Source organism: Gracilinanus agilis, chromosome 3 (genome assembly GCF_016433145.1).
Source record: "Gracilinanus agilis isolate LMUSP501 chromosome 3, AgileGrace, whole genome shotgun sequence".
In the NCBI taxonomy this organism is placed as follows: Eukaryota; Metazoa; Chordata; class Mammalia; order Didelphimorphia; family Didelphidae; genus Gracilinanus; species Gracilinanus agilis.
This window is the reverse complement of record NC_058132.1, coordinates 1,055,710-1,074,739: the sequence shown is the minus strand read 5'-3', so window position 1 is coordinate 1,074,739 and position 19,030 is coordinate 1,055,710. Positions and strand designations below refer to the sequence as shown.

Sequence of the window (19,030 nt, the reverse complement as noted above, 5' to 3'; positions counted from 1 at the left end):
GCCCTTTTGGAGATTTGAGATAATGCTCCAACAGACTTGAGCTAAAAATTACTGACACTTTAAGCCATAAATAAAAGCACCCAATTTTGTTAAACAATATTTTTCTTTTTGTACAATAAGAATTTCGAACATAAATGGTGTTTCTTTTTTCCTCCTATTGTGATTACAAAAGATCCTAACCAGGATTGGGATGCTTTTGGAGTGCATTCAGTGATGACATCAAACTCTGACTGCTTCTGACTGAGTCTAACATAGTCTTTTTAGTTTCTCAACTTGACGTCAAATTACTTCCAGGAAGGTGGGACATTCATGCTCACAGGCAAGCACAGACTCTCCCTGGACGTCACTACATGTGAGGAGTTGTCCCATTTCTGGGATCCCCTGTAATTGCCTCTCATGAAGTTTATAATCACACCTTTGAGATGTTATTTGGGTTTGCATTCTTGCAGCAGAGAGAGCAGAGTCTTTGCAAACCTGGTCACTAGATAGGCAGAGGAGAGGCCATTATGAAAGCATCACTGACCTCAACCTTTTTACAAAAACAGCCCTTCACTGGTCACTCACTACAGTGCTGTGTTGTTTTCTGATTTGAACTTATTCTCCACTGAAGTTCTTGTTCTTCTGGTTGGGAGCTCCAGAAAGGCATTGCCTGGCCACTCCGACTGGTCATTCAGTACTTTCAGGGACAGTATAGCCAATGTGCCAGTGGGAGAAAAAATGAGATTCCATCCTTACAAAGTGGATTTCTACATAAACTTTGTTTTAAAAACAAAACAACACAATATATTCCATTGATCTCCAAAGACATTCATTATTTAGTACACTTCTTGTCACGAGTCAGTGGAAAAACGAATCTTTCCCATGGTAGGTAGGAATTGATTTTCTTCACTGGTTAGAGCTAAAACCAAGGAAAGATTTTTCATCCCTCAACAAGAGAGCTCGTACAACTCTCTTCTTTCCCATCTGACTGTGTAACTAGAATCTGTTACCCTAAACACTACAGTTCCCAGCACCCCCCTCTCTTTCTCCCGTTATGTGCTGACAGGGAGGAAATCAGTTGGGCGCAGTCCTGCCGCTTGCTCTCTTCTCTTCCTGTGGTGGCAGCTGTGGACGTAGAGATGGTCATATCATTTTATTTTGTTAGACAATTACCCCTTTATTCCTTTACTTCTAGTGATTATTGATAAACTTTATAAAATACTTGGAGTATTGGACATTAATTTAAATCCCACGTTTTTGGCGACATGAAGCCTGGAATTCAGAACCTTTAATCCTCTTTAAGTGAATAGAGAAACCATGTTTTCTCTGCAAGGATGGGGATGGGACAAAAAGAGCCAGAAGGCCGTTGATGACAGTTACTGACATTGCGACCGGAGAGAATTCTGGGTAATTCTCCAGAGGAGGAAGGCGAAGAGAGAACTGGAGGAGGACTGAGAGAGGCAGGAGGAGGACGTCTCAGCTCCATTCCAGGCCTGAGGGCTTCCCAAGGATCCTTCTTTGGACATTGATACCCCGATTCCCTGGTCGAAGGCAGCCTGTCGCTTCTCACTCAGCAAGACTTCAACCATCGAGTCAACTAAGCTTTTGGACTCCATTTTGGGAGCGATCTCTTGGGCTCCTTCCCCATTACCCAACCTTGCTGAGAGACCCTTTCCGGTTTGACTTGCAATTATAGAAGAGGATAGAAATAGGAAATAGAAATAGAAACAGAAGGAGAAGAGAAGCTTGGGAGAGAGAACCCCAAAGGTTCCAACCCAAGTGATGGACCCCATAGAAATAGAGGAGGGCACTCCAAAATCCCCTTGCCCTTCACCCCTTTCCCCAATTCCTGAATTGTGATAAATAAAAGCCATTTGTTTGTCAGATGGTGTTCCAGAGTGCCTGAGAGACAATGAGAGGGGAATCACAGCTTGGTCTGGCTGCCTCCATCTTGAAGCCAGACCAAGCTGTGAAGTTGACTGACCTCGGGGGAGGTTTGCGTCAACCCCACCCTCATTCAAAATTGGGTTGGGGTAACACATACCTCATCTTATAGGGAAGCCTTGCCCCCAACTTCTGTGGGGTGGCACAACCATCCAGGTCACCCAGTTTAGGGGTGATACCTCCTCAAAGTCTAAGCAGTGTATATTTGGCAAGAGGGGAGAGCTAGAAGAGAGTCTCACCTCATAGACTCTCTCTCTCTTTCCTTCCTCTATTATAACATTGGTTGCTGGCTCTCTTTATTATTATATGGGACACTCCACAGGTCAGAGGAAGAAGTGAAAAACGACCATCTCCTCTCTGGCTCCTGACAGACAATTCAAGGCCAGCTAATGGTCTCTCCTCCTGGCTCTCCTCCAAAGCACAAAGTCCTTCAGCCAGTTCCTCACGTGCTCTAGCAGGACCTTTATTGGGTCTTTTCGTTGCTCTGGACTCACACCTGGAACTTGTAGCTTCCTATGGACTTCTTCCTCTGCAACAACCTAGGAAAGACATCCGAGGACTCCCAGCCTCTGTAGACATGGCCCATTGCATGCTGCTCACAGTACATGCCTGGGGTCTGGTGCTGAGACATCTCTGTAGGAGGGGAGGCCCACACCCATATTAGTGGGGTGCTTGTCAAGTTAAGCAAGAAAGGCCTTAGAGGGTGCATGTAGTCCTGAGGTTCTGGGGGTGCCCCTGCCCTCCGTGTCTTCTGGTGCTGCCAGTCTGCTGTCATTTATCCAGGTGACCGCTGGGGTGTTGAAGTCTGCTGATTCAGGCCAGGTTTGACCCCTGCAGACTCCTGTGGGGGCAGCACGTGTGCAGCTTGTGATACGTGCTGGGGTGTCAGGAATGTCCCACAGAGTCCAGTATCCTCGGGCTGAGGGGATTAGTCCATGGGCCGTGGCTAGATAAACACTGAAATGGGCTTTTTCTCTGGTATAAAGCTTCAGTGAGGTTAGGTGTGTGAGAGTCAGCTGTGGTAGTGGATTATCCACCCCTAGTTTCAGGTGGGGTAGAGCATGCCCAGCATGGGGGGACGTTATGTGCAGAGGCAGCTGCTTTAGCCATTTCCATGTGGAGATCACAATGTGATGGGGATCCCTGAGAGTGAGTCACCAGATAGGGGCCCGTCCAGCCTTTCCAGGACATTGTTGTAAGACAAGTGGAAAGACGAGCAAATTGCAAGAGATTGATGCAGTTTGGGGATTCGTGTACCTCGGCTAGCCCTGCGGATGCCTGTGAGGTTGGCCAGGACGTGAGGACAGTGTGTGGCCCACTCTGAGCCTGCATGGAGTGTTGGGCTAATTGGTTAGGACAGGCCAGTGTGAGCAGGACAGGCCCAGTGGACCTCACTGAATGTCCCCACGTTCCCAAGGTTGGGATGACTAAAGGAGTGGGCCCAGCTGTGAGGACTCTAGTCCTAGTGTTTAGGGTTCTAGAAGGACAGCATCTTGGAGGCTGCTGGATCTTGGAGCCTGACTCTGGGTTCTAGATGGTCCCTTGTGTAGAAAATATAGGTAAATAATGGTAATGGAGACACCAGGGGTGTTATAATAAGTCCAAATTATTGTGGGTACACACACACTGGGTTATTGGAGACACTAGATCAGGTTGGGAGACAAGAGCAGCTAAGCTGCTCCTAACTGACAAAGGAACTGTTGACTAACTGCCACCCCTGGGCCAGAGGCTTTGAATCCAACAGGCAAGGTAAAGGTTATAACAAGTTTAATTATGTTAACTAAAAGGTGGGATAGGAATGTCTACTCTAAAACCTTAAAACCTAATGACAAAAACCACAAGGAAAGGGGAGGATTTCCCTACACTAACTCAATGACCTAAACAGACAGGGCCCAAGGAGCTGTAATGGAGACTCTGGGTAACTGCCTCAGACCTAGACCTGCCAGGCTTGAGCAGCACAGCTAAGGGCCGATGTGGCTTTGGGATTCTCACTGTAATCCACCAATGATCTCTGGATGCCAAGAGCCAAGGTGGTCTCAGGTACCAAGTTGAGAGGGTGTGCTTGAGACACTGTCCACCAGATCCCAAACTTCTCCTCTTCCCTTGGAACTGCACTGTAGATCTTGTCCTCTTTGCTAGATGCCACCACAACACAGGATCCCAGGGAAAATCAGGATGCAGGGTGTCTTTTACTCTGAGATCACCCAGGGCTAACCACAGTTTGTGCTAACCCCTAATGGAGTCCCTCTCAGAGCACAAGTCACTTCTTCCTGTTCCTTCATTCCATCTTGGAATTCCCAGCTCCAGCTCCTTCCTGCTAGATATACCTTAATTCTTAATTACTAACTAATCTAATCTTCCTCACAACACTTGGCCCTTGCCCTGAAGATCTTTTGAATTGGTTGGGCTCCTAGGATTGCTGGGGGTCCTCCTGAAGAATTTCCCATTTGGCCACCCAGGGAGCTTCCTGGTGCTTCACTACCAGTTCCTATATCTCTGGGTGCTGCTCCTCTAGCCAGTGCCCTGCAGCCATGACTCCTGCAGCTGCCCCTCCAGCTCCTCTTAGGTGCCTATGCCTCCCCAAAGTCCCCCAAGAATACTAGTGATCAGTGTGATCACATCTAAGGAGCTTCCTCCTTCCATTGAGACATTGATTGTGCCCCTGGGTGAGGCATGATGAAGAAGGGCCAGTAGGTAGGCACAGATGTGAGGTCCAGGGAAGGCTGTGGGGTGGCTCTGGGGGCCTCTCCAGGTGGTGCTAAAGGCCAGCAGACAGTTGAAGAGGTGATGGCCAGGAGGAACATGGAGGAGTTCAGGATAGAGGAAGCAAGGGCCTCTAGGCAGGGCAAAGCGGGTAAAGGGAGAATCTTCTTGTCCACAGCCAGCAGTGTGAGGGGTACATTATCAGGGATGATTGTCCTTGGTGTGTGAATTCAGTGGTAGGAAGCTCCAGGATGGAGAAGGAAAGGAAGACTTAAGTTCTGTATCATCAGTGGACTAGATTCCATGGTGCTCTCCATGGTGCTTGCTGTCTTCTCCTGGGTAGGGAATATATCTGAATTTCCTTCTGGCTCAGGCTCAGTGCCCTTGGCTAGAGCTGGAACGGTTTCCTTGGTGTTCTTCTGGCAGGAGACTGTCCCTTAACAATGCTGCTCTGAAGTCCACGTTTCCAGGGACAGAACGCCATTCATAGCTCACCATCTCTGGAGACCTGGTCAGTGAGTGCTCTGATAGTGAGATGAAATGACTTAGGAAACAAATGTCTGAGTTTCTGCATATATGGGTTTATTAAGCCATGCATGCAAATTGCACAACAAATCAGGACCAGGAGCCTTCCTCAGCTTTAGCACTGGACCTAGAATAAAGGTGGAGACCAATTTTTATACGTTAAAAACCAATTAATCAAGTAAGGCCCATTAATTAAAACAATTGACCAGAATTCAACATGAGGTCATCTGATTCCTAATTGGAAGAAAGATTAAGGAGTTTCCAGGTTGGGAGAGGGAGAACAAACATGTAATTCCTGAATCAGAGAGAGAAAGGGGTCCCACTCCCCTGAGGGTTTGCAAACAGTCCAAGGAATGTGGAAACAAAAGCTGGCACTATGGAGCCAGTTTTCAGGTAAAACCTGAGGGTTGCTTGAGATGTATAACTGAGAGAAAACACCTTTCCTCAGTCTTTGGATCTGCCTGGGTTTCTGGTCAGGGCGTCCAGCTTCCCAGCCAGACAAGGCTAGGTCCAAGCAATGGCATAATTTTCTGAATTAGTTCCCAAAGTTGAATAATGTTTTCTCAAAAGTCAGAAATCGGACTAGACCCATTAGTGAATAGAAAGGGAATGGAGAACTGAGTCACAAGATGGAGTCAGGGTGGTTCACTCAATTCCACAATTAACCACTTAGTATCCTAATCCCCCCAATTCTCTTAATTCCCTAGGAAGTGTAGCTACTCCTGTGTCCTAAGAATTTCACACACTACGAGGGCCCTTGCATTTTATGGGAAGGGGGCTACTGCTTATCCCAGACCAGTCAGAAGTCCAGCTCTAGCTGTGGGATGGGCTTAGATAGGTTCAGGGGCAGACCCTCTCATGTTCTCATTCCAGAAGGACAGGAAGACCTCTCCCACAAATGACAAGGTGGACAGTGGGGAGCCAGGGACTCTGACAATCCAGAAGAATCTAGACATCCAGAATGCAATGATTTATTCTGGCTATTTCTGCAAATCTTAGGAATGATCTATATCCAAGCCCAGCAAGAAGGATGAGGTCATCAGACTCCATCTCCTAGATCCCTTTTCTAGTTGGCTTTCCAGGGATGATAAGAGAAGTTTGGTCCAAGACCAGGGGGGATGGACTCCACACCCCTCAGACCTTTTTCATGGACTTCCTCAGTTCTGCCTGCCCTGGAGGGGGTGGGGACAGAGAGAGCTAAGGTAGATATTTAGCCCAACTGCCTGGACGGAGTGATAAGTAGAGGCCAGGTGACACAGGCATACTTTCATTGGACCCCAAAACCACTATACTTTCTCAAGGGCCTCTGATAGTCTTGAGCCCCAGGGATTCATTCATTCCTGGCCCAGTTTTCTGAGCAAACCCCATGCTTGGACAGAACAAGATTCCACAGAGGCTGGAATCCATTCAGACTAAGAAGGTGCTTTCATTGCCATTGGTTTCTGGGGTACATATGGCTAGAAAAGCATCTCAGAATAGCCAGAGACACCCAAACAAGAAGCGTATGTCTAGAGACAAAGGAGTAATGGAGTGAGGGGGCCTGGATAGGGTCAACTGAGCAGAAGGGATGGGACTTCTTCCTTCTTCCTGTGGCTCTTTTTCCTACCCCACCACCTATAGATCAGTGCTTTTGAGATCACTGAGATCCTGCCATACCCAGTTTATTTCTTTTCCCACACATGAGGACTGAGAGGATTAAATATTTTTCCTTCTTCCAAACTGTTTTATAGCCAAAAAACAGCTTGGAACTCAAGACCCAAAATTCATTCCTCAATAATTAACTTGATATGCTCAACCTACTATGTGGGTGATGAAGACGTGTAAGATTGATTCTATTTACTTGGGACTGAATGATTTAGAGAAACTGATTGTCTTTAGGACCTAGAGTAACCCGAAGAAACTATCTTTGAGAGCAAGTCTACTTCGGGGAATCACGGAAAGTAGCTCTCTTAGTCCTGGGATGCTAGACTGGACAGACACAAGGGCATCACCTCAGTCACCTCTCATGATCTCTCTAGGATGAGATCAGGAAAATGGTCCATAAAAGGGGTCAGAAGAGGAGTCTCAGATTTTTATCTATTTGAGGCTGTTTCTCTTATTGGCTTCTCATAAACTACATCTCCCAGCATCCCTTTCCTCTTTTTTCCTCATGTTGCATGCTTATATTTTATTGATAAAGTTCTGTGAAACCCCGCCCTCACACTGTCTTCTTCCCATGTTCCCCACCCCCTCCCTCCACCTCCACCACCTCTGCTCTCCCCAGACAGGAACCTCTCTTTATTATTATTATATTATTATTATTATTCCTGTTGACTCCTTAGGAGCATAGGGCCGCAACCATCTCACGCCAACGGACTCTGTTCTGGGCAACTTCCCCTAGCTGGGCCCATGTCATTCCGACCGTTTTTGTTTCATTTTCAGCAGATCTTCGCCAGGTTTGTTTTGGTCTTCCAACTTTCCTCCTCCCTGAAGGGTTCCAGCTCAATGCTTGTCTGGCTATGTTGTCTTCTGGTTTTCGTAGCGTATGTCCTATCCATCTCCACTTATGTTTCTTTATGTCCTGACTAATGGGGTACTGAAATGTTCTTTCCCAGAGACTAGCATTGGAGATCTTTTCAGGCCATCTGATGTTCAAGATGTGCCGTAGACATCTATTAACAAAGACCTGGAGTTTGTTGGTGTTAGCGCTTGTCACTCTCCAGCTTTCTGATCCATATAGGAGGACGGTCTTTACGTTGGTATTGAAGATTCGGAGCTTAGTGATGAGGGACAGTGCTTTGGAGATCCAGACAGACCGCAGGGTGTTAAATGCCTGTCTGGCTTTGTTGATTCTGTTTCTGATGTCCTCATCTGTCTCGCTGTCCTTACTGACTATGCTGCCCAAATAGGTGAAGTGGTCCGTCTCCTTGATGTTTTCTCCCTGTAGTTGGATTGGCAGGTCCTTTTTGCTGTTGACTGTGATCACCTCGGTCTTCCTCTTGTTGATCTTCAGACCTGTCTTCTCCGCTTTTTCAGAGAGTTGTGCAAGTTTGGCTTGCGCATCCTGCTGCTTGTGAGAAAGGAGACTCAGGCTATTCTTTCCTTTGTTTTAAGTTATTATTAAATCCTATAAAAATAATACTTGGAGTATTTGGATATTAATTTTTAATCTTACATTTCTGGCTACCACTTCAGGATAGAATTCTCAAATATTTTTAAAGATACTCTCTCAGTAAAGACTGTAAGTTTGTCTGGTGGTGTGGCCTCTGCTCACCCACCACAAGAGCTGAGAGCTGGGGTTGCCTCTTCTGTCTGCTTGGCCTATAATCTCCCAGCCCCACCCAGCCTGCAGCTTCCAACCAGGACCAGACCAACTGCTGTGAGCCTGCCATCCACACCACTTTTTTCCCATGGAAGGGTGAAGTCCCCAATCTCCTTGGCCATCTCCCTCCCAACTCCCACTTCAGTCTCATGTGGTAGTCACTTGAACTTGAAGCTTCCAGCTGGGGAGGATTTTAGCCCCTGAGCAGTACCTTTGCCACTGCCCAGCTCCACCCCCTCCTAGCTTCCAAGGAGATTTTTTTAAGCTATACTTGGGCTCCTGGCTGAGAGGATTGCCACTGATGGTTTTTCACAAGGAAGTCTCCAGCTCCAACCTCTACACCCTAAAACCGTGTGTCACTGGGGGACAGGCATAGTCAATGGATTTGAAGCCAATTTTTATGGTGGGTGGGTGGGGGGAGGAATAAGCCTCTGATATTTTTTCCTCTTCTCTCCTGACCCCAAACACCAAGGACTACTCTTTCATATTGAAGTACCTTATTGTTCTCCCTAGCAGTTTTGCCCCTAGGGAGAAAGGGACTGGAGAATAGCTTTTACCCTTTATCTAACACTTAAACATGTTCTTTACCTTTAAGTCAGGGTCTTTTTGTTTTATTCGGTAGCAAAACCCAGTGAGCTTATCTCAAGAATAAAGCTGTAACAAAGCATGCTTGAAACTCTGAAAGAACACTTTGAGTTGCAAGGGCTGACAAGCTCAGACTGGCTCTGTTTAATTCCTTTCCTGGGAGTCTTTATTTTCATTGGATATTTCCCACTTTATTTACTTCTCTCCTCAAGAATATACTGCAACAAGCTAGGCTGCTTGAATTATAGACCCAACTGGAAAATTGTGACAAAGTTTTGAAAATCTTAAGCAATCTCAACATGCAGGATGATGATTCTACCCAGTGCATGTATGCGGAACCCCAGATGTTACAAAAGGAATCTAAATGGATGATTATACTGGGGAGGGGAAGGAATCTTAATGCAATCTGGAGGTGAATTTTAAACCTTTTCAGACTCCATTGTTTTATTAGTTGCTAACTATTTTCAGTTTGTTCCCCGCCACCAAATAGAAGAAGTCTATTGGAATTTCAGAAAAGAACTTTTGAACTTAATGCCTGTAACCTGTTGAGCTTATTGTATTTGCTGATTATTTGTTTTAAGATTTAATTTTCTCTTTACTCAGGTTATTCTTTCCTTTGGTTCAAGTTATTATTATTAATCTTATAAAAATAATACTTGGTGTATTTGGATATTAATTTTTAATCTTACATTTCAAAAAGCAAATAAATCCATTTATCCATCCAGATAGTAAAACAAATATCAGATGATGCATACATAAGAGAATCTATCCCTGACTATACAAAATAAATGAGTTCTCTCATTGTGAGTGACATATCTCATCTCAGTCAAATAGAAATTCCCCCATAGTATCTCTCCTGAGAAGAGGGACATAAGCAAGGTATCAACTCCTCTACATGTCAGCTTCTATCCAAAGGCTTTGAAAATTATGCCTTGATATATGAGGTCCTTTTGAAGGGGGATTCCCTTCCAAACAATCACCTCTCTCTCCCCTCATCCCTGTCTTACATATGCCAACAAGAGCCTTCAGAAAGGTAAATGGCATGTATTCTTTACATTAGTCTTTTATATTAATTTCTTATTGTTTTTAGTATTAAACACTATATTCTCTATAAAATGTGTTTTGAGTATGTATTTTGGCATGTCTAGAAGAAATTAATTGGATCTACATTGATTCATGTGGAAATAATTGCCTTGGTTTTTGTTGGTTTCAGATTTCACTGATTTTTTCAGATGGTTTATTGACGAAAACTGAAGGTTCACTGTAGTTGGTTCTTAACAAATGACATATTTGGTAATTCATGGACTGGCATGCTATGGAACTCTGCATTTTCCATCAAAAGCCCTGCATGCTTTCTACTCAGGAAACATCCTGCCACACCTAGAATCAGCTGATTACCTGAACTCTCATCACCATGCAGATTGACTCAGCTTTTGATACTCACCATCTTCACAACTCCCTTAACTCCTTGCAGCTCATTAGAAGGGGGAGAGCAGAATGATAAATACCCTTCCCTACACCCCCACCCAGGTCTTTGAGAAAGCTCAGAACTTTCCAAGTAACTCTATTTTCCCTGAGTAGCTCTGCTTGGTTTTGAGTTAATGAATATCATGTTCTCAGGATGGTTTCCCCATGGTGCCCCTGCTCCCCCAACCTTGACCCTTTTCAGCTTCCTTTTCTAGATTGTTTTCTTCCATTCAATTCTGAGCTCTTTGAGGACAGGAACTCTATTTCTTTTTCTAATTTGTATTCTTAGCATTTAGTACAATGGCTGCCCAGCTCACAGTTGCCCCAGAATCAGACCATCAGATAGGGCCTGGTGCTGCAGCCTGGGGTTCTTGCATTAGGCTGCATCCACTCCTTGTCTCCAGGAAACTTCTAAGAGACAGGCTGTCTCATTGTCTTAAGCAGCCTCTTTTTTCCTCTCTTCCCTGTCAGAGAGAAGGTATATATAAACCAGGCATTGCTTATGCTCCTTCAGGCATTTTATATTTTATAATTTTTTTATATTTTATAATCACAAGAACTAGTTCCTTTCTTGAAATGGAGTGGTGACCTAGGACTGTGAACCAATCACTCAGATTGTACATATTGGCAGCATTTGTTTAAGGAATGACTTTTTACCTGACTCCATGTCCTGCCCAGGGGTGGGTGACTAATATGTTCTCCCAATCTTTCCACTGATTAGTCTACTTGTCAGTGAGCTTGACAGGAAAAGGCTCAAATCATTTTGCTTTCAGCTGCTTTCTTCTCATTATTAACAAGCCTGACATTGAAAAGACAGCTGCTCTTTGGAGTACCCCATTGTCAATTTGATAGAACACCTAGGAAGAACCAGTTGAAGCTCTCACTGGGTTGGGGTCTTCTTTTTCTGTTCCTCTTCTTCCTCATTAAAATCTTTGCAGAGCTAAGAGGATTATTTTCAAGGTTGGCTCAGGCCACCCCTGTGGAGCCTTTGAAGATTCTCCTCACCAGATTCCTTTCAGCTGAAGGTCTGCCTTAATGTCCCGCCAACCTATCCTTCCAGCCCTGTTTCATACCAACAACAATCATGCCAGTCTGCTCACTCTTCCACAAAGTACAATAAGCTTGATTCTCTGGCCCCTTCTTTAGACTCTTCCCCCATGCCAGGAATGCTCTCTTTGGCACAAAGATCTGACATCCTGCCCATCCTCAAAGGCCCACCTTAAATGTCACCTCATCCATAGAGTCTTGATGGTTCCCCCAGTCAGCAATGACCTTGCCCCTCTCAGAACACACAGATCACTTTGCTCATCTGCTGGTCTCTGTCTCCTTAGGAGAGGAATAAGGCTTAGGTGTGTGATTTCAATTAGATCAGGGACTTCCCCAGCAATGCAGATTGGTGCCTTTTCTGCAATTTCTCATCTTAGAGTAAAGAGACCTACTCAGGTTCACATAGCACCATGAGTCAAAGGCTGGACTTTGCCATTCATGTCAGTGTGGCATGCCATCTCTCTTTTTTCTGACCTAGGGCTTTGCACTTCTCTATGTCACTCCCCCTATTCCAGGGGCTTCCTATTTCCTTCAGAATCAAATACAAACTCTTCTGTTTAGCTTAGGAAGCCAGGTCCTAAAAAATATTTTATATATTGTGTTACATTATCATATATTATATAGCATATATATATTATAATCATTATTTTCATAAAAATGTTTTGAGCTTAATCCTTTAACATCCTCTAACCACTTCTTAAGGTTCTTGGCTTTAAACAAGGTGGAGAAGATGGGAGAAAAAGAGATTCTAACTGCTTTTCACCCCATCACAAATGTGCAATAGAGTTATTCAGAATGGATTTGAGAATCAAGAAAGTGGAAGTAAGAGGATCAATTGGGTTAGGTTAGATAAGGAAGGTGAATCTGAGTTGTATTCACAAAGTGATAAAAATGTTAACTTGCCCAGGGTCAAGGACAGACTCCTAAGGGACTCCACTAGAAAGTCCCTTCAGAGTTAGGCATTCTTGTGGCCCCCCTGGGCCGTTTACTGAAGTCCAGGGATCCCTTCTCTTAATCTTATTTTTAAAGAATTCAAGGAAATCCTAAATCTCAGCTAGAGGTTGGCAAAACCAAAGATGGTGGTTTCTCCCATGTGAGTTCCCGGCTCCCTTGAAAGCTAACCAAGGACCCCATGCAGGTCAATGTTAAAAACACCCATTCTAAGTGGAAACACAAATGAAGACTCTTTGGATCCAATCAGCCAACCCATTTGTCCCATCACCTAGCTCATGCCTCTCCATCTTTCCCACAAGAGAAATATGAGAGTCTTCATCCAGATTTTAGGAAATGACTTAATCCCCTCCTTGCCCCCATCTATCAGTCTAATAATTCTGCCCAAAAAGGCTGAAGGGATTTCAATACAGTTGGTCTGACGTGACCTACCATGCTTTTCCTGATGTTTGTCCCTTTAATAATATATTCTAGAATGTTCCTAGGAATCCTAGTCAGACTGGCTGGACTCTAGCTTGCAGACTCTGTTACAGGCCCCCTCTAAGGAAATATTAGCAGGACCTTTGCCCTTGGGTGTTCCAGCATTCTTTCCCCTTCCCCAGGGAGCTTCAGAGATCCTAGAATGAGCCTCATCAATCCCATCCCTGAGAACTTGAGTTGGTGAAGGGCATTTAGGTCCTCTTCTGCCCACTCAGTCATTTTGGTTCTGTTATTTCCCAGCCAAAAACCATTCTTCATGGAATGATCTTAGTATATGGTGGGAGAGGTGGGGAGAAGTTGGAGTTGATTTCATTGAGATAGAAAATCTGGGGTGAGGATCCCTGAATCAATGCAGATGAAGAACTCTTCTGGAATTGATCCTCCTTAAGGGTTGCATGGGTGACTGAGAGGTCACACAGATTCAGCTCTAATGGAGGAAAGATTTGAACCTCTCTCTTCCTGACTCCAGGAATTACTGCCTTCTAGGCATTACTGCCATTTAGAGCATATAGAGCAAAAGCAAACACGATGGCCAAATCAAAGCCATTCCTAATGGACACTGAAAGGAACTCTTATGCAATGAATAATGCTCTGAGCAGTTAATAGCTCTGTAGCCCACAATTCCATCTGTGGAAATGTGGATGGCCAGAAATGTAAAGCACCCTGGAATGGGCTAAAAACAGGGAAAGGGGCTTTTATCAGGGATATCCGCCCAAGTCTTTTCCCTTGCACTCAGGAGACTGTGCCATAGCACAGGAGGAGAACAGAACCTCCCTGGCAGGTAATATTATCCAACAATTCAGTCCAGGGGTGAAATCTGCACCCAGTAAGGAGGAAGAAAGTTATGGGGACACAATGAAATCCAGTCACAAGGCCTCCAGGTACTCTACTAGGGCTTGAGCCTTTCAAGAAAGGGCATGAATAATGTGTGTCCAGTGGGCAACAGAGGGAGTTTCTGTGCAGGTCAGCCACTGCCTTGCTCTAGCTGGGATCAGCAAAGGCCCACATCCTCTGAAGGGGAAAGAGCAGCATCTGGTGGGGCATTGAGAAGGAAAGAATCCACTTGGGGAGAATAATCACAAACTCAGGGAAGTGATAGACCCCAGTGAGGCAGTCTAGGGCAGAAGGCAATCATGACTGGATAAAACAAAAAAGATATCTATTCACTGGAATCTCTGGCACAGAGACTATTTGACTTCATGAGTCCTATAGTGGAAAGAATGACAGTCTCTTTTCCCCTAGGGAAGAAAGAGGAGGACATTGGCTAACCTACAGTCTGTAAAAGGTGTAGAGTTAGCGCTGTGACCTCATTTTTTCTCCTAGTCACTGCTCTCCTTTCCTGGCCCACAGGATGATCTGGGGGAGCATTCAGGAAAGGAGCCAAGTTGGACTCCAATCTGTAGGAGAACCTGGAGACAGAAGAGGTCCAAAAGCCTAGACAGAAGAGAAGATCAACGAGAAGAAGGTGCCTGACAGGGTCAAAAATTACCGAAAGGTCCAAGAGAATGAAGAGTGAGAAAAGCCCTTTTGATTTCACAATAAGGATAACTTTGGAGAGAGTAGTTCAGGCTGAATGATGGAGTTGGAAGTCAGCCTGCAGGGTGTCCCCAAGAAGGTGAGAAGAAAGGAAGCTGAGGAACCTGTTTTAGACAAGCTTCTCAAAGAGTGTCGCCACTAAAAGGAGGAAAGATAAAGGATGATAGCTAGCAGAGATGGAGAGTTCAGGTGAGGGTTTGTTCAGGAAGGAGGCGAAGTAGGCATCTCTGCTGACAGTAGAGAAGCTCCCATCATTCAGGAGAAAGAGAGGAGGTATGAGAGAAGTGGCAAGCTTCTGGCACAGATAGGATGTAAGGGGACCACTTGTCCATGTAGAGGGCTTATGGGTAAAAGAGGAGAGAAGCAGAGAGCATCTGGGCCATGTGAGGAAGAGGAGAGACAGTGCTTTCCACAAATGTCCTCATTAGGATAAAGGCCAAAGAACTCAGGAGAAGAGGTTAACCGAGTTGAACTGGTTCATTAAAGGGTTAAGCTGAAGGAGAGAAGAGAATACAGAGTGCAGGGGTGATGGTTGTTGAAAAACTAAAGGCAAGCCCCAGAGAGAAGTAGAGTCAAATGATCAAATAAAGGAATTTCAGCATGGATGTGGAACATCTGTGATGTGTAAATAAGGTTTTGCAAGTAGCCATGATGGGTCAGGAGTTGCCAGTTAATTGCTCAGAATTTTGGAACCTTCAAGAGTTGGCATGCACAGGCATAAGATGGAGATCATTGGAAAAACCATATAAAAGGTGGCCTGATTGAACCCATCCAACTCAGTTGTGAGTGAGGGTTGGGAGGTGTGGGTGGACTTTCCATTTCTCCTTTCAACTAGTAGCTTAGGCCAGAGATTAGCTGTCACTCTTGAAGGACAGCACCTTAACTTATTGACATTTACCAATCATCATCAAACATTATTCAGCATCTAGTTATCATCAAATTATCTGAAGATCCATCTTTGAAACTCATCATCATCAATACTGTATCAACCCAACTGAACAATCTATTAAGGAGACAAACTTCCTGAACCAGGCCAGAAGGCCACCTGGCAACCTGCCAGTACCCTCTAAGGCTGCTCTCCAACAACAACTGAACTCTAGATGTACTTTATTAGTTCAGAGATTCCTGAACCTATTATCCTCACCCTTTATTCCTTAGATTCCTGTGAGACAGCGGCCTTTGTACCTTAACTAGAAGTCTGCTATGTCCAGGCTGATTGCAGTCAGATTTACCAGCATTATCTGTCCAAGGAGTATATCCATCACATCAGGATCCCATCTGTTTCTTGTTGACTGCTTGCGAAGATATTTCCACTTCCTTGGCAACCTGAAATGATAGGCTGAGGTTGCTGGTAGAGTGCGGTGCTGAATTCCATTTATCTGCAGCCTTATCCTGACTTGGCCGGCCAGCACGGAGCAGTTTGAGCTCTGTATCCATCCAAGGGCTCAGACACTCTCCAATTCCTCCCCCCACATTCATTACAGATGGCAAACCTCGAAGGTAGGGCCTTCTTGGGGTGTAGCTTGTGAAGTGTGAATCAGACTTTCTTTGTCTAGCATCAGCAACTTTTAAAGTGATAACTCCAGAACTCAAAGAACCCCTACTTAACACTAAATAAGAGTGTTTTATGAGTCATTTGCTGAAGTAGGTGATAACTCAATCAGTCAGAAACTTGTGAATCCTATGATAAAAGGCTGACAACTTCAGACAACCCTGTGGGCAGTGCTAGGCAATTTGAAAGCTGTGATTAGCCCTTATGAAGAGGGGAAGGGACAAGAAACCACTCTAAAAGCCCTGAATTTCTGGGTTGGCTTCAGAAGTCATCCTCTACAGATCGTTATCTTCAGCTCAAACTACCTCTTGGAGGGAACTTGAATGCGTGAATAGCTGGCTTTCCTTTCCTGACTTCTGGAGAGAGATTAATTCCAGTCAAGGGTTAACAAGCCCTGCCTGAAGGTGAGCCAGGCACAGGAGAAACATTTAGGGTGATAAGCTAGACTGTTTGCTCTGCCCTCTTTCACATTGTTCTACTTTACTCTCTCCACCTATTTTGTAAATAGAAATTATTGAAAGTCCTTTTGACTTGAGCTATAATGTTTTAAATTGGCGACCACAATATTATTTATAATTTTTATATATTTTAGTCAAACCATTAATTTAATTTATTTTATTTTTTTAAACCCTTAACTTCTGTGTATTGTCTCCTAGGTGGAAGAGTGGTAAAGGTGGGCAATGGGGGTCAAATGACTTGCCCAGGGTCACACAGTTGTGAAGTGTCTGAGGCTGGATTTGAACCTAGGACCTCCCGTCTCTAAGCCTGACTCTCAATCCACTGAGCTACCCAGCTGTCCCCCAAACCATTCATTTTTAGCCCTTAGAAGCTGAGGTGGGGTAGGGGAAGAGAGGGGGTTATTAAAAAGGAGGAAATTGGGGAACTCAGAGGGGAGCATTTATTCTCACACTTCCTCAAATATCTTCTCTCCCACCTCAGCCCCCATGTCTTCACATATGTCAAAGATCTCACATATAAGGGCAGGAATTGGGAAGAAGAGAAAGGGGAGGGGCAGCCGCTCAAATCTGATGAGAATGAAAAGAGAACATCTGGGATGTCTGCAAACAACAGCCACCAGAATGCTGACTGTCTGATAAATATGGATCAAATGATCCTCCAAGGGGAAGACATGACTGAGTAATGGTGGTAGAGAGAATCTAGGAATAAGGATGGGGAAGGAGGATCCCACACCCCCTCCCCTCCTCAGCAGACCCTGATTCCAAATGCAGCCCTTTATTCAGACATCACAAACCCTCCCAAAACCACATGCAAACAAAGCCTTCCCCACCCAGTGAGCTGCCCCTGGAGGAGAGGCAAATCCTCCAATAAAGGTCCATTTCCCATAAGGAAGGTCCATTTCCATCTCTCCAGCTGACTGGTTTGCAGTCCACTAAAATGAACCGGGAATGTCTTCATTGTGTTTTAGCCCTTTGGGCTGGACAATGTAACTCCATCTTAACGCGACAGAGAAATTGTTAACTGGGTACTGCCGCAGCAAGGGAATCTTCCACAAAATCAGCCAGTAATTGAGGTTTTCCATGTTCCAGGCAAATATTCACAATCCCCCTTACCTTTTCCTTAGCCCTAGGAGATGTTCCCAGCATAGACAGTCCATTCCAAGTTCTGCTGTGGGAGGCCAATAAGAGAAACAGAGTCTCAAATAGATAAAAATCTGAGACTCCTCTTTTGACTCCTTTTCTGATCCACACCCTTTCTTGTTGAAAAGTATTGTGGCCTTATTGAAAAGCTTTAAGCTCTTAGCAAACCAGCAGTCAAGGGGTTAACATTCTCCCCTTTGGTCAGGAATGCAGCTGATGGGTCTCAAAAAGTGGTTTTAGACATTTAAGGCTGAAAAATTCAGGGACTTCCTGACCCAACAAAATATTCCCAGACTTAACTGATGATGAGGCAGTTATAATCCAACCTCGTACTCTTATCTTCACCTTGAAGTTTCTGTGTGTTGTCTAAATTTATTGCAATGTCTTCAAAGCTGTAAATCTTTCTCTGTGCTTGTGGGTAAAAGGGAGTTTGAATTTTCACATATAATAAATTTGTGTCTCAGTGGCAGTTCAGAGAAGCCTCTATGAGCTGACAGTTAAGATTGTCTCCTGTGTCCCCTTACTTTATCAATTAAGCCTTCCTTATCAGATTATCAGGAGATCTGCTATACTACTCAGAGGGCCAGCTAGTCCTAAAGACATGAAGAACCAATGAACTGATGTTTGTAGGAGTCATGAGCTTGGAGTGAGGTCACAGGGGCTGGCAGAAGATGAAGCCCAGCCATGGAACGCAGAGGAGGAGATCTGTGTCCCATCGAGCTAGTGGCAGTGACCCAAATTGAAGCGAACTGATGATTGATGTGCATCCTAAGCACTATCTGACATCAGGAACTGGCTCTTCTTCACTCCAGAATGAGGCATATGGCCGAGGGCTGGATTCGGAGGGGAACGCAACATGGAATCAAATCAGGGAACAGGTAGTGAGCCATCTACGTTCACTGGAGCCAAGAGCCCTCCAGGCACCCAGGCCTCACCCCAACCTGGTTGGAGCAATTCATTGATTAAAAGAATACTGATAAGGTACTGACTAGCTGCCAGATTCTGTGGTTGCAAACACAATAACAACGATCATGTTCCACAACTACAGCGTGCAAACCATTTTACAAACACTGTCATCTGCTGCTTATGACCATCCTGGCGGGATGCTATCATCATCCCATCTTACAGGCGAGGAACCCGAGGCTGAGAGACAAGAAGTGATTCCTTTGGGGCCTCACATCTAATGAAGTGTCAGAGGTGAAACCTGAACCCAGGTTTCCTGGCTCCAAATCCAATGGGAAAAAAATTCCCTTCTCACAAGGAACTTCAATTCTACCAGGAAAGACAAGTTTCTCTCTCTCTCTCTCTCTCTCTCTCTCTCTCTCTCTCTCTCTCTCTCTCTCTCTCTCTCTCTCTCTCTCT

General features: G+C 44.9%; 1 protein-coding gene and 1 pseudogene across 1 annotated transcript in view; one reads left to right on the top strand and one right to left on the bottom strand.

Moving 5' to 3' along the window:
- The window catches only part of LOC123239261, a 583,074-nt pseudogene that overhangs the window by 105,938 nt on the left and 458,106 nt on the right, over window positions 1-19,030 (bottom strand).
- Window positions 18,700-19,030, top strand: part of LOC123238989 (zinc finger protein 420-like) — a 28,081-nt gene continuing 27,750 nt past the window's right edge. Inside the window, exon 1 of the mRNA XM_044666255.1 lies at window positions 18,700-18,825. Within this exon, the coding sequence (XP_044522190.1) occupies window positions 18,700-18,825 (126 nt within the window). The remainder of the gene's footprint in view (window positions 18,826-19,030) is intronic.